Below are 14532 nucleotides of genomic sequence, written 5' to 3' on the forward strand. Positions count from 1 at the left end.
GAGTGAAAGTTTTACCCATATTTCCTTTTCTATCACATAATGTGTCAGTCTTAGTATCACATTCTGTATAGACTGCAGTGGCCAAGCTTAAAAAAAAGCTCTTGGTTGGCTTTCTCTGATACAATAGTTTTGGTGAACATTTCTCATTTGAGTCCCCTGTGTGTAGATAATTCTGTGCTTTACAAAATATAGGCCATTCTTATGTGTGTCTTTTGTGTATGCCAGCACTTAGAATAGTCAAGGTTCCAAAACACACTCACAAAAGTCAAAGAAAATAAATTTCAAATGGTAACCTTTTAATTAACCAGAGTTTCACTGTTTTCACCGTCATCCTCCCCAAACCCCAAATGGAAAACCAGATTTTGTAAAATCAGCAGTAGCTCTTGATTTTTGAATTTTTATACACTGCTACCTGAAATAGCAACCAGTTAATACCACACACACACACACACACACACACACACTCTCACTCTCTCTCTCACTCATCCTAGTGCCAAAAATTAGTGATGAATATTATACAATATTGCCTCTGAGTTTTTCAATAAAAGGAAAAAGTATTGTGGTTCAGCAGTTTAGTTTTTTAGGTCACTAGCTGACAACTGCATCACAAAATTTTTCTGTGTGCTGTGTGGGCAGTCGTCATCAATGGCCTTATAAAGCTTTCACAGCTCAAAAACAGTTGAGACCCTGAACACAAAGTAGAACTTTATATGAGCTGAAAAGGACAATGTTATCAGAAAATTCTTAAAGGGAAATAATTCCTTAGGGGAAAAAACCCATTAGGGTATGTTAAGGAATAAAATCATCTGTTCATTCATGGTTATTTCATTTTTAATTACTAATTTTTGGTCTCTAAAAGTATAAACGTATATACTGTTTTGCTATAGGGAAGCAGTGTTTATGGCTATTAGGAAACCAACAGGCCACTGGCCAAATGCATTTTTTTCCCTCCCAGACCTTTTAGGCCCACCCCCAAAATTCTCATGATTTTTGAGTCTGGAAAAGTAAAGAAAATGCTTTCAAGTATTCAGTTCCTATCAAAAACTGGTATCAAAAGTAATAAAGGACCTAATTTCTTCATAATTTCACTTTTCAAAAAAATAACTTAAGAGAAGCAAGAGGTCCCAGCCCTTTACTTTATAATAAATACTATAGAACAACTATAGTTTCTTAAAACACCGTGGAGAAGAGTCTGTGTTTAGCACCTCAATCATTGTTCTTAATGTTGGAAATGTCTCTGATACTGACGGAAGACTCTTGTAAGAAGGAGAAATACTGAAATAAAAAAAAAAAGGAAGCACATCAGACAACATAATTTACTCTAAAAGAGCAAGATTTTTATTACTGTGTATTCATTTATTCCCTAACACACATATTACTCAAACTGGGTGTAAGGAGAGAAATTGGGGGGAAAATAGCCTTATTAAGTAAATGGAAAAACAGTCAGGAATTCATTCATTTAGCAAGAATTAAGCATGTCAGCACTGTGTTAAATACAGAAAATACAAAGACTTCTAGAACTAAGAGTCCCTATCCTCAAAGCACTTACATTTTGTGGGGGCAGGAGGGAAGAGGGTAAGAGGAGGTGGAGGAGTATAACATGTATATAAGAAATATTATCTTTTTTATACAAAGTAATTGATAGAGCAGGATACTAAGAGAGACTTTCTGTAGGAGGTAGTACTTGAAATGAGCCTTGAACTCGAGGGTTTCAGCTAATAGATTAAGTTTTGCCAATAGACAAAAAAATAAATGCCCCCTCACTCTCCTGCTATTTTCTCTCCTTTATAAAGCTGTAAATAGTTCTTCTTTAAAATTAATTCTGAGGTTAAGAAAAGAGGGTTCAAAATTATGTGATAAAGAGACATATCTGACCTCTAAAGTGCATTTTTGGGAAATTTACAAAAGGTAGACAGTGGATAAGAGAAGGCACTTGATAAAAGCCTGTGCTACTAAGTGTTAGACTGCTGAGTTAATCAGAGGAACATATCTAGAAGGCCACAAACAACCCTTTCATTTGATAAATGAGGAAAATGAGGCCCACAGAGGTTAAATGACTTGCAAGTCACACAGGTAATAATTATTCAAAGTGAGTTTTGAATCTAGGATCTCCTGCTACCAGAACCAGGGAGCTTTCTAATATTGGTAATCTGGGTAAACAGCTCACTTCAGAACTGACTTTTAAAGAATACAGGTTACTCAGCAATTATGAGGGTGGCTGTGATGTCAAATGGATCTGAAAGTAAAATGAGTAGACAGATGTAATTACTCTCAAGGGTGGGGAAAGGAGAAAAAAGAATGGGGATTTCAGATAGTGTAATTTTTCTGCTGCTTTGATTTTGACTTAACATAAGACTGATTTGGCCTTCTTAAGATGTTTCTAAAAACAAAAGCCTGAAAACACCATAGAAGCTTTAATTCCCCCCTTCAACCTCCTATGGAAAAGTCTCTGGCCTACTACTGACTATTTAAAATTTGTTATTGAACAGTATTTATTGAGACATGCAATTCTTGCTAAATTACAATAAAGACTTCTTAAAATTGAAAACATGAAAAATAATTTTAGGGGGCAGCTGGATAGCTCAGTAGATTGAGAGCCAGGCCTAGAGATGGGGAGGTCCTAGGTTCAAATCTGGCCTCAGACACTTCCCAGCTGTGTGACCCTGGGCAAGTCACTTGACCCCCATTGCCTACCCTTACCATTCTTCTGCCTTGGAGCCAATACACAGTATTGACTCCAAGATGGAAGGTATGGGTTTAAAAAAAAAGAAAGAAAATAATTTATATTTTCTGCTTAATTGAAAAATCTGAAAATTAGTTTACTTTGTGTTTTCAACAAATTAATACAAGATAATGGCACCAAGGATTTCAGACAATGAGTGACTTTTCTAATGATGTGGAAATAAATACCTGATTATTTTGAAACTAGGTTAGAAAAAATATTTTTTTTTGTTTTGCAAATAAATTTTGCTTGCAACAATTAACCCCATTTAAAAAAATCCATTCTATTTTCAAAACATCCACTGTTTTAATGGTGGTAAAGTTGCAAAAGAAGTATTTCTAAAAAAGGATCTGGAAGGATTAACTAGATGTTTGCTATGTACCCAGTCTGTAACAATGTTCAACTTTCCCCAAAACAATTAGTTACCTTTGTAAGCTCATCCAGCTTTTGGCTATTTTGCTGAAGGCCTCTGATCCAGGAGCTGTCATGGCTTCAAAGTCAACTAACTGGAGAGGAAGAAAAAAAGGGGACAACTTCAGCTTATGTGGGTTAGTACTGAAGAAAATAGCTTGAAATCAATTGATGTACCTTGAAATAAAAAAATTCACAAGCTTAAATTTAACGTACAATTGACTAACTTTCTTTTTCAAACTCCAACATACCTTTCCTTTGGGGATTTTTCCGGCTACTTCCTTCCCACTTGCCATCAATGCACCCACAATCACAGAATAAGCTATTACACTATGTGGACAAAAAAGCAACAATGATCAAATTCCATTGTGTGGATGTGACATCTTAATGCAGCAGCCTCCACTTAAAGAGCTTAACTTCCATATCTATTTGCAACAGTTTTTTGGAGTCCCCAGAATGAAGTTAGAGAATTTTGGAACAAGACAGTCCCCTAAGAAATCATTTAGTAAGCATGCTATAAGATCTAATCAATTTGTTTTAAACATCTTCCTTTAGTAATCTATCAAATAATCTAATGAAGACTAATAAAAACCAAATAGTTAAGAGCTTAAGAGGAATTACATTGAATTATCTCTTTAGTTTTAATCCTATTCTCATTCACTTTCATTACAATGATCTAAGAAACAAAATAATGTTTTTGTCATTATGTCTAATGTTAATAATATTAATGCAGTGTTAAAGTGGTTAAGATCTATGATCTAATCTTCCAAAACCCATCCTTTGTAGTCCTCTGCATAACTCAAGACTTATTTGCCCCTTTTAGATTTATAAAACCATGCTATATGAGGCTGGGTATAAATATTACTTTCCCTCATTGATGAGGAAACTTGAAACTCTTAAGAGCTTATAGGGCTTTCCCCCAGTTCACACAATTAGGAAGTATTGCTGGCACTTGAACCTTAAACTCCTGATTCCTAGTCTTCACAGTACAAAATAGTGGTCAGAGAGCCCTGACATGACTGCCTGTGTGATCCTGAGTATAATAAAGTCATTTAACCTCTCAGTGATCTGAACAACACTCCAGGACTGTGTTAATGGCAAAGAAGGTGCCAACCTGCATGGGCAAAGGGAGTTTCCACACTGGAGAGTCCCCAGGGAAATCACAAGTCCTGTTCTTAGCTCTGTCCTCCATAAAGGGCTCCGTAGCCCAAGGCTTCATCAGGGAGTAGAGGTGACCCTGAATAGATATACGCATCTACTTATGTATGCAAAAAAACTTCATCTTTAAAACTCTGATTATGACATCCCACAGTAGTTTAAAGCCAAATAGCACAAGATGACCAGATAAAAACTGACTTGTTCTAAAAGCTTATTTTATTTTATTTTTTAAACAATGGATTTCCCTATCTTGCCCAGCCTGGAAGTTCAGAGGCTACTTCAACTCATAGGCCTGACTCCTCTACTAATTAATTGGCTCAGGAACTTTGACATACTCTATTTTTGGACTGGTTAGGCAATTTGGTCCATCCCCTCCTTTTCCCTCCCCTCTAGAGTTCACCAGATTAATGCTGAACTTAGTTGCAGACACTAATTAGAACAGCCTGCTCTAGCTCAGAACTCCCAAGCTCAAGAAATCAGATAGTGATCAGCCTCAGTAGGAATATGGATGTGTGACTATGCCCAGCAAAAGTTTCCTTCTTGTTAAGATATTTGGATGCTTGAAGCACTAGACTTTCTCTATACACTGAAGAGGTTATTTATATATACAAGAAAGTCATTTCTCCAGGCCTTAAGCAAATAAGGGATGTATTTGAAATGTTGAACATAGTTAGTACAATAGGAAAAGAAACGAATAAATAAAAGTGTGTGCCAGGGCTAAAAACCAAATATCCCTAAGGGTCCAATTACCAAGAGAAGAACAAGGAAAAAGCTTCAGCTACTGAAACATTATCAAAATTAGTGTGACTATTTAAATCTCTATGGAAATTAGCTTATTACACCTAGGCACTAACAATTCAAATCTCACTTGAATGATAATAGTTCAGAAAATCTGTTAGCAAATTTGTTTTTCAGAGAACTGAAGGAGGGGAACTCATCTTTAGAACTCCCTCTTTGGTATTAGTAGATTGCATCTTCAACCAATAATAGTACAAATCCAATTTTTAAAAACTGTCATTTTCTAATGACATGGTCCTTTAAGAATAGCATTTCTGTTATGTTTTGAGCAGCAGCAAAGGAATAGAGTTGGCTAATATTTTATTTTTTCTCAATACTTAAATTTCTATTTGCACTCTAAGGCAGTTCATACAAAGGACACAATTTTTATAATTAAGGAATATCACTGACCTGGATCCTCTGGAGAGTGGCATTAAGTTGTAGAAGTAGTAAACTAAGGATAAGATTAGGTTGCAGACAGCATCAGCCTCCTGGGGAGGGAAACAGAAACCCATGAACAGAAAATATTGGGTTGTAAAATAATCATCAGTAAGGTCACAAGACATACAGGAATTATTTCCATTAAGAAAACATTGGTTTATTCCTCCCTACAAGGAATGAAACTGTCTGACTCTCCATCTTATCATATCCCTAATTAATCCTAATGTGTACTCTATAACTACACTGTTTCCTTTCTTCTAGAGAAATTGAGTGATTTCCATCTTGATTGTTTTCCCTTTTCCATAAAAGACAAGGTACACATGCAAACCTATAACTATAATAAATGGTTAAAGAAATTTAGTTTAATGTAAAACTCAGATAAGTTTTAAGTCTTTTTGCTAACATTACCTCATAAATCCTCACGACGACATATACAAACTGATAAATTGATGTCAGAGAGAGGATGTGATTTTCCTGGGGTCACAAAGCAAATCAGTGATGAGACTGATTTAGAATTTAGACTAGGCAAGCAATCAAGGCTTTAAAGTTAATAAAATAGGAAAGATCTGAAAAACACAAAGCACAGATAACCTGAAGTGCACTCTTAGTACTGTAAGCAAGTCAAAAAGAAATACATTATAATTAATTAAAAATGGGAGTTTACATAAATAACTATCATGAATCAATTTATGATAATTATTCATAGCAATTATAATGAGAATGAAAATGGCAGGGGAAGAGCTCATGCCATTTTCATTAGAGAGCAGTTCCTCAAATAGTTTTAGCCAAACCAAATAATATCACACTGCAGTACCTTGCTTTAGTTGTATCATACTGCTCTTAAAAATGGAAATCAATCATTTTGTTTCCTTTAACCAAAGTTGCTAAGTTCTAGATTTTTGCAGTTTTGTTCTTGCTGTATATGTGTGTAAAAGAATAGTATCAGAAAAGGAATGTAATGTAGAATAATTCAAGATTATTACATGAATAGTGTATATGTTTTCATCATGGAAAAAGGTTAGCAGAATATCCCCTCCTCCCCAAAATATTTCTATTAAGAATTAACCTACCCCAAGTTCTGATGAGAGAATTAATACTTTTCCTTTAGTTGTGAGATCTTTATACAGGGCATCTATTTCAGCATGATATAATTGTGTTCTTTCTTCTGTGGTTTGAGTTTCCACAGAAAATAATATATTGCCAACTCTGAAAGCACAAGAATGAACAGAAATGATATAGGTTATACAACTCATTCAGAGATCCAAATACTAAGAGATAAGAAGAGAAGCAAAATCCAGAAAGTTTTCTTAATCTGGCAGGAGAAACAAATAGCTAAAATATATGCCTATCTTCTCTTTCACTCTATATAATTTCCAAGGATGCCACTTTTGTAAAAAGCCACATGAAAACTTAGCCTGCTCTGACTGGTTTCTTCTATAAGCTTAAATAAAGGGAAAAACAGCTCTATGACTTAGGCTGACTTAGGAGCTGTCAAAGAATAATATTTTAGAATGATTCTTTACCAGATAGCCTCTACTTTTATGGCTGAAAGTTACTTGTTCTGAAAAATGTTTCAGGAGCAGCCAATCATCAATACTTACCATGTGCAGTGCAACCAAGTATTATGGGTAAGTATGGTCTCTAGACCTTAGAGGAAACTACATACTAGACATATACACTGTTTCATTGTTTTATACTTCTGGAATATCTTATTAAAAAAAAAAAGAAACAAAAACAGTCTTGATCCCAACGTAATTATGTAAACTAACACTGCAATCTCGTGGTATAGTTTACTCAAAGGAGCTTAAATGGAGTATTACAGAGTATTTTAGGCTATGTATTAAAATCTTTCAATTGAGGACTCTAGCGAGTCCTTTCATAAGACAGGTAGTTTATATGTGAGTAATCATTGTATCCAAATGGAAACAAGCAGATTGACTCAATCAAGGAGCCAAGAAAATATAACCTTTAACAGGATATAAGAGACAAGGAGTTGAGTATTGGGCAAAATCTGACATGAACAACTAGGCTTTGGGGAGGCAAATTATTTTAAAATATTAGAAAAAGAGCCTGAGTCCTTAAAATGACAAATGAAATACAGAATAAAACACAAAAGAAAATTGAATTTATAATAAATATCTGCAAAAATGTTAACTTTACTAATAATGAAAAATATAAATGAAAACAACTTTGAGGGTACCATTTCATATGTATGAAATTGGCAAAAAATAAATTAAAACGACAAAACAATGGGTAAGAGGCCTATGCAAAAATAGGCACATTCATATATTATTGTTAAAATTACAAATTGGTATAACTTTTTTCCAAAAAAAGAGTCATAAAAATGATTATATCCAGTAATCTCATCACTGGAAAGACAAAATCAAACAAAAAAAAGTACTATCTCAATAAAAACATAGCATATATATATATATATATATAACTTAGATGTGAATTAAAATTGAAAAGGACATAAGAGATCACCGAAATATCTCATTTTATGGGGAAAGAAACAAAAGGCTCTAGAAATTGAATAACATTAGTCACTCAAATGGCCAAGTCAGGATTTGAACCCATATTTTCAGGCTCCAAATCCAGGATTTTTTCAATTGTCCCACAATGTATCAGTAAATGTCAGAGTTCTCTAACTACAAATGCAATGTTCTTTCCTCCACACCATCTTCCCTCTTAGTTATACCTGAGCTATTTTTAAGGAAAAAAACTGAAAATGCCCTAAATACCTAATATTTAGAAAATAGCTATACATACTATAGTATAAATCAGTGTAATGGAATAATGCTACTAAAGAGAACAAATAGAAAATAGAGGCAGCCAGGTAGCACAGTAGACAAAGTGCCAGGTTTTGAGTCAGGAGGCCATAGGTTCAAATCTGTCCTTACACACTTCCTAGCTGTATGACCCTACACAAGTCAATTAATACCAAATGCCTAGTCCTTGATACTCTTCTCTCTTAGAACTGATACCAAGACAGAAAGGAAGGGCTTTAAAAAAAAAAAAAAAAAAAAGGACAAATGAGATAGCCTAGTATCCAGAGAGATGGAATCGAGTCAGTAATAATAATGATGATGAAGATGGCTAATATTTCTAAATAAGAGTAATTTACAGTTTACAATGGACTTTACATACATTATCATGTTTGATTCCAGTTTCAAGACCTGCTTCTGATTTATATGGCTGTGACAGCCTGGGGAAGTCCCTTAACCTATCAATGTCCTAGATAACTTGATGGCTATTGTATGCAGATCTGGTGTTATTTGCATGGGTGGAGGGAGTTTCTCAGTGAGAGTTCCCTATATGTATCAGTGTAATCTTATATTTCCTCCCCCCAAAATACAGATCCCAGGATCAATAAGAAATGAGATCAGACATGAAATAATAAAAAAAGAAAAAGAAAACTACCTGGAAATATATAATATTGTTTATATTGTCATGTGAACACATGAAGAAACAATCAAAGAAATTGGGAGCAGTAACTGATATAGGAGAAATTAAATTAATCACTGCTTTTAGCTTCTGTGCTGTTATCTGTAAGATGGAACTAGAACAAAGTACCTGCCTCACTGAATTGTTGTAGTTCTAAAGTAAAGTATGAAAAAAAAAGATTCTTCCTTTTTCAAATTTCTATCCAAATGGACTTTTAAAAATTATTCTTAAAGCAGGACTTCTGGGCTAAGATGGCCACAGAGAAGAAACAAGGGTCTTCTTCTCCTCACAAGTGACTGATATAAAGTATCTCAAAAGGACAAAAAACAAAACCAGGCGAGTGAAGGAGCTGTACCATACGGTGCAGCCTTGAAGGTAGGCAGAATTTGGGCATTTCCATGCTATAAGGGGATAAAATTACTCCTACCAAAGCACAAGCTGATCACCCCTCTCCCACTCCACCTACCATGCCAGAGTCAGAGCGAGAGCACAGGGCAATCTCTGGGTTCTTGGGAGGGGGCTGGCTAAGGACACCACAGACTTACCCTTAAGGGCAGCGAGACTTGGGACCCCAAGAGGTTGAGGAATACGGAACTTGGGCACAGAGATAGGGCAGAGAGGGGCTGCCCGCAGTAGAAGCAGCAGAGACTGAAAAATAGCCTCAGAGCAAAAACCACTCTGTAGCTTGATACACAGAGACTGCCTATCCTCCTCATTGAGACTTCTGGCTAGGAAGGGAAGAAAAAACTAACACAGATCAATGGTCACCAATACCCAAGAACTACACTACAACTACCAAAAAAAAATAAATAAATAAGAAAAAGCCTCTGACCCTGGAAAACTTCTATTTAGAAAAAGAGCAGACTACACAGAGGAGACAGCAGAGGGCGACAAACAAACAAACACATCCAAACTTTCAAAAAAATACTGAAAATGTTCACAAGGTCTTAGAGACCTCAGATTTGAGTTCAAGAACCAAGTAAGAAAGATAGAAGAAACATGGCAAGAAAAGTGAGAAATAGTTAAAAAAGAAAATAACTGTTTAAAAGCTAGCATCTCCCACTTAGAAAAAGAAACCCAGAAATCAAATGAAATGATAACCAAATTGGAGACCAGAATTGACCTGTTGGAAGCCATGAAAAGCAGGATAGACTAAACCAAAAAGGAAAATCAAAATCATAGCTGAAAACCAGTCTTTAAAGGTTAGAATTGGGCAAGTAGAAGCTAATGATCTCACAAGACAGCAAGAATTAATAAAGCAAAGTCAAAAGAATGACAAAATAGAAAGAAACATGAAATATCTCATTGAGAAGATGACAGAACTGGAAAACAGGTCCAGGAGAGACAATATGAGAATAGGTCTACCTGAAAACCTAGGGGAAAAAAAAGAAACCTTGACATCATATTACAAGAAATTATCCAAGAAAACTGCCCTGATATTCTTGAACAAGAGAGCAAAATAGATATTGAATGAGTCCATCACCCTCTACATTAAATCCTCAAAAGAAAACCCTCAGGAATGTAAATGCCAAATTCAAGAGCTTCCAATCTAAGAAGAAAATATTGCAAGAATCCAGAAAGAGACAATTCAGATATCAAGGAACACCAATCAGAATTACACGGGATCTGGCAGCCTCCACACTAATGGACCGCAAGGCTTGGAATATAATATTCAGAAAGGCAAGATAATTAGGCCTACAACCAAGGATCCTACCCAGGGGAAAGTATGGGCATTTAACAAAACAGAAGATGTCTAAGTATTTGTAAAGAAAAGACCAGAATTAAGTGGAAAATTTGATGTCCAAAAACAAAATTTAAGAGAAACATGAAAAGTTAAACAAGAAAGAGGGGGAAAAAAATTTTAAGGGCTTCAAAGGTCAAATTATTTATATTCCTATAAGGAAAAATGATATTTGTAACTCTCAAAAACTGTATTCACTATCAGAGTAGTTAGAAGAATTATTGATAGATAGAGGTTGGGGTACTAAGTGGTTTAAGATGATATATTAAAAAAAGAGGGGGATTAGAAGATGGAACCAAGAGAAACTTGGAGGAAGAAGGAAAATAGGATGAATTATACCACATAAAGAGGTACATGGGAGGGGGAGGGGAAGAACACTATTATAAGGAGAGGAAGAGGGTGCTAATAGTTAATACTTAAAAAACCTTATTCTCAGTGGAATCAAATCTGAGAGGGAAAAGCATCTAGATACAGTGGGGTATCGGATTCTATCTTACCCTACAGCAGGGGTTGGCAACCTTTTTGGCCATGAGAGCCATAAACGCAACATTTTTTTAAATGTAAGTTCGTGAGAGCCGTACAGTGCTCAAAGTGCAGGCTCCTGTAACAGTGCACGCTCCTGTAACAGCACCTGAAAAAAAATTGACTTTATGGCTCCTACAGAAAGAGCCATAGCTGGCCCTCAAAAGAGCCAGATATGGCTCGAGAGTCATACATTGCCGACCCCTGCCCTACAGGGAAGTTGAGAGGGAAAAACCAAGGGGGGGAGGGGTGCAGGGAGTATATAAAAGGAGGGAAAGAGAGGGGGGAGGGAATTTAATAGAACCTAAAGAAAAATAAGAGGGGAATAAGAAGGGAGAGAGTGGGAAAGGAAATAAAATAAGGGTAGAGATTAGAGGGACTGATTAAAAGCAAAATACTGATATAGAAGGAAATAGTGAAAGAGAGGGCAGGACTAGGAGAGGAAATCAAAATGATGAGGAACACACAGGTGGTAATCATAACTCTTAATGTGTGAATGGGATTAATTCACCTATAAGACAGAATCAAATAGCAAGAGTAGATTAGAAACCAAAATTCTATCATATGTTGTCTACAAGAAACACACGTAAGGGAGGTAGACACATCCAGGTTAGGTAAGAGGATGGAGCAAAATTTATTGAGCATCAACTAAGAAAAAGAAGTCAGGAATCACAATCATGGTATCTGATAAAAACCAAAGTAAAAAGTAGATCTGATTAAAAGAGATAGGGAAGGTAACTACATCCTGATAAAAGGCAGTATAGACAATGAGGAAATATCAGTACTCAACATGTATGCGCCAAATGGTATAACATCCAAATTTCTAAAGAAGAAACTATTGGAGCTTAAGGAGGAAATAGATAGTAAAACTATACTAGCTTAAGGAAATAGATAGTAAAACTATACTTCTTCTGAACCAAACCTGAACCAAAAAATAAACAAGAAATAGGTAAGAGATGTGAATGAAATCTTAGAAAAATTAGAGTTAATAGATATATATGAAGAAAAAATAGAGACAAAAAGGAATACACCTTTTCAGCAGCATATGATACACTCACAAAGATGTACTAGGGCATAAAAACATGTACTAGGGCATAAAAACAAATGCAAAAAAGCAGAAATAATGAATGCAACCTTTTCAGATCATAATTCAATAAAAATGATAAGTAAGGGGACATGAAGAGGAAAATCAAAAAATTAATTGGAAATTAATGAATATAATTCTCCAAAATTGGTTGGTTAAAGAACAAATCATAGAAACAATTAATAATTTCATTGAAGAGAATGACAATGAGGAGACATCATATCAAAATTTATAGGATGCAGCCAAAGCAGTAATCAGAGGAAAATTTATATCCATGAGTGCATATATTAATGAATCAGAGAAGGTCAATAAATTGGGCATGCAAATTAAAAAATTAGAGAGTAAAATAAAAATACTCAGATAAAAACTAAATTAGAAATCCTAAAAATTAAAGGAGAAACTTATAAAATTGAAAGTAAAAGAACTATTAAATTAATAAACAAGATCTTTAAGAGTTGGTACTTTGAAAAAACAAATAAAATAGATAAAGTACTGGTTAATCTAATAAAAAACAGAAAGAAGAAAACCAAATTAACAGTATCAAAGATGAAAAGGGCAACATCACCTTTAATGAAGAGGAAATTAAGGTAATTATTAAGAATTATTTTGCCAATTATATGGCAACAAAGGCAATCTAGGTAAAATAGATGAATATTTGCAAAAATATAAGCTTTCTAAATTAGCAAGAGGAAACAGAATACATAAATAATCCCATATCAGAAATAGAAATTGCACAACCTATCAAAGAACTCCATAAGATAAAATCCCCAGGGCTAGTTGGATTCACAAGTGAATTCTATCAAACATTTAAAGAACAACTAATCCCAATACTACACTAACTATTTGACAAAATAAGCAAAGAAGGAGTTCTACCAAATTCCTTTCATGACACAAATATGGTACTGATTCCAAACCCAGGCAGACCAAAAACAGAGAAAGAAAACTACAGACCAATCTCCTTAATGAACATAGATGCAAAAATCTTAAACAGAATACTTGCAAAAAGACTCCAGCAAGTGATCATGAGGTTATTCATTATGATCAGGTGGGATTTATACCAGGAATGCAAGGATGGTTCAACATCAGGAAAACCATTCACATAATTGACCATATCAACAAACAAACCAACAAAAACCACATGATTATCTCAATAAATGCTTTTAGAAAAATCCTTTGACAAAATACAATACTCGTTACTATTGAAAACACTAGAAGGTGGGGGCAGCTGGGTAGCTTAGTGGATTGAGAGTCAGGCCTAGAGATGGGAGGTCCTAGGTTCAAATCTGGCCTCAGACACTTCCCAGCTGTGTGACCCTGGGCAAGTCACTTGACCCCCATTGCCCACCCTTACCACTCTTCCACCAAGGAGCCAATACACAGAAGTTAAGGGTCTAAAAAAAAAAGAAAGAAAAGAAAACACTAGAAGGTATAGGAATAGAAGGGCTTTTCCTAAACATAATCAATAGTATATATTTAAAATCATCAGCAAGCATCATCTGTAATGAGGATAAATTAGAAGCCTTCCCAATAAGATCAGGAGTTAACAAGGATGCCCAGTATCACTTCTATTATTTAACATTGTACTCAAAGCAGCACTAGCAGTAGTAATTAGAGAAAAATAAGAAATTGAAGGCATTAAAATAGGCAATAAGGAGACCAAGTTATCACTCTTTGCAGATGGTATGATAGTCTACTTAAAGAATCCTTGAGAATCACCTAAAAAGCTAGTGGAAATAATCAACAACTTTAGCAAAGTTGCAGGATACAAAATAAACTAATATAAATAAATCATCAGTATTTCTACATATTTCCAACACAACTCAGCAGCAAGCATAGGAAAGAGAAATTCCATTTAAAATCAACCTAGACAATATAAAATATTTAGGAATCTATTTGTCAAGACAAACACAGGAATTATATGAACAGAACTACAAGATATTTTCCACACAATTAAAACTAGATCTAAACCATTGGAAAAACATTAACTGCTCATGGGTAGGATGAGCTAACATAATAATAATGACAATCCTACCCAAATTAATTTACTTATTCAGTGCCATAACTATCAAACTACCAAGAAACTTTTTTACTGAATTAGAAAAAATTATAACGAAGTTCATTTGGAAGAACAAAATATCAAGAACATCAAGGGAAATAATAAAAAATAATGTGAAAGATGGGGGCCTAGCAGTAGCAGATCATAAACTGTAACTATAAAGCAGTGGGTCATCA

At 34.8% G+C, this 14532-nt stretch overlaps 1 protein-coding gene across 10 annotated transcripts in view; it reads right to left on the reverse strand.

The window, feature by feature from the left end:
- Positions 1–275: 275 nt before the first annotated feature.
- TTC13 (tetratricopeptide repeat domain 13) overlaps positions 276–14532 on the reverse strand; it is a 97704-nt gene continuing 83447 nt past the window's right edge. For all 10 annotated transcript variants that reach the window (XM_044676138.1, XM_044676137.1, XM_044676134.1 and 7 more), the window contains 5 exons: positions 6580–6715; positions 5480–5559; positions 3385–3463; positions 3149–3228; positions 276–1275 (listed from right to left, as the gene is read on the reverse strand). In XM_044676138.1, coding sequence (XP_044532073.1) covers positions 1161–1275; positions 3149–3228; positions 3385–3463; positions 5480–5559; positions 6580–6715 — 490 coding nt within the window. In that variant the 3' untranslated portion in view covers positions 276–1160. The remainder of the gene's footprint in view (positions 1276–3148; positions 3229–3384; positions 3464–5479; positions 5560–6579; positions 6716–14532) is intronic.

The sequence above is a fragment of the Gracilinanus agilis genome, chromosome 4, assembly GCF_016433145.1.
Source record: "Gracilinanus agilis isolate LMUSP501 chromosome 4, AgileGrace, whole genome shotgun sequence".
NCBI classification, from domain to species: domain Eukaryota; kingdom Metazoa; phylum Chordata; class Mammalia; order Didelphimorphia; family Didelphidae; genus Gracilinanus; species Gracilinanus agilis.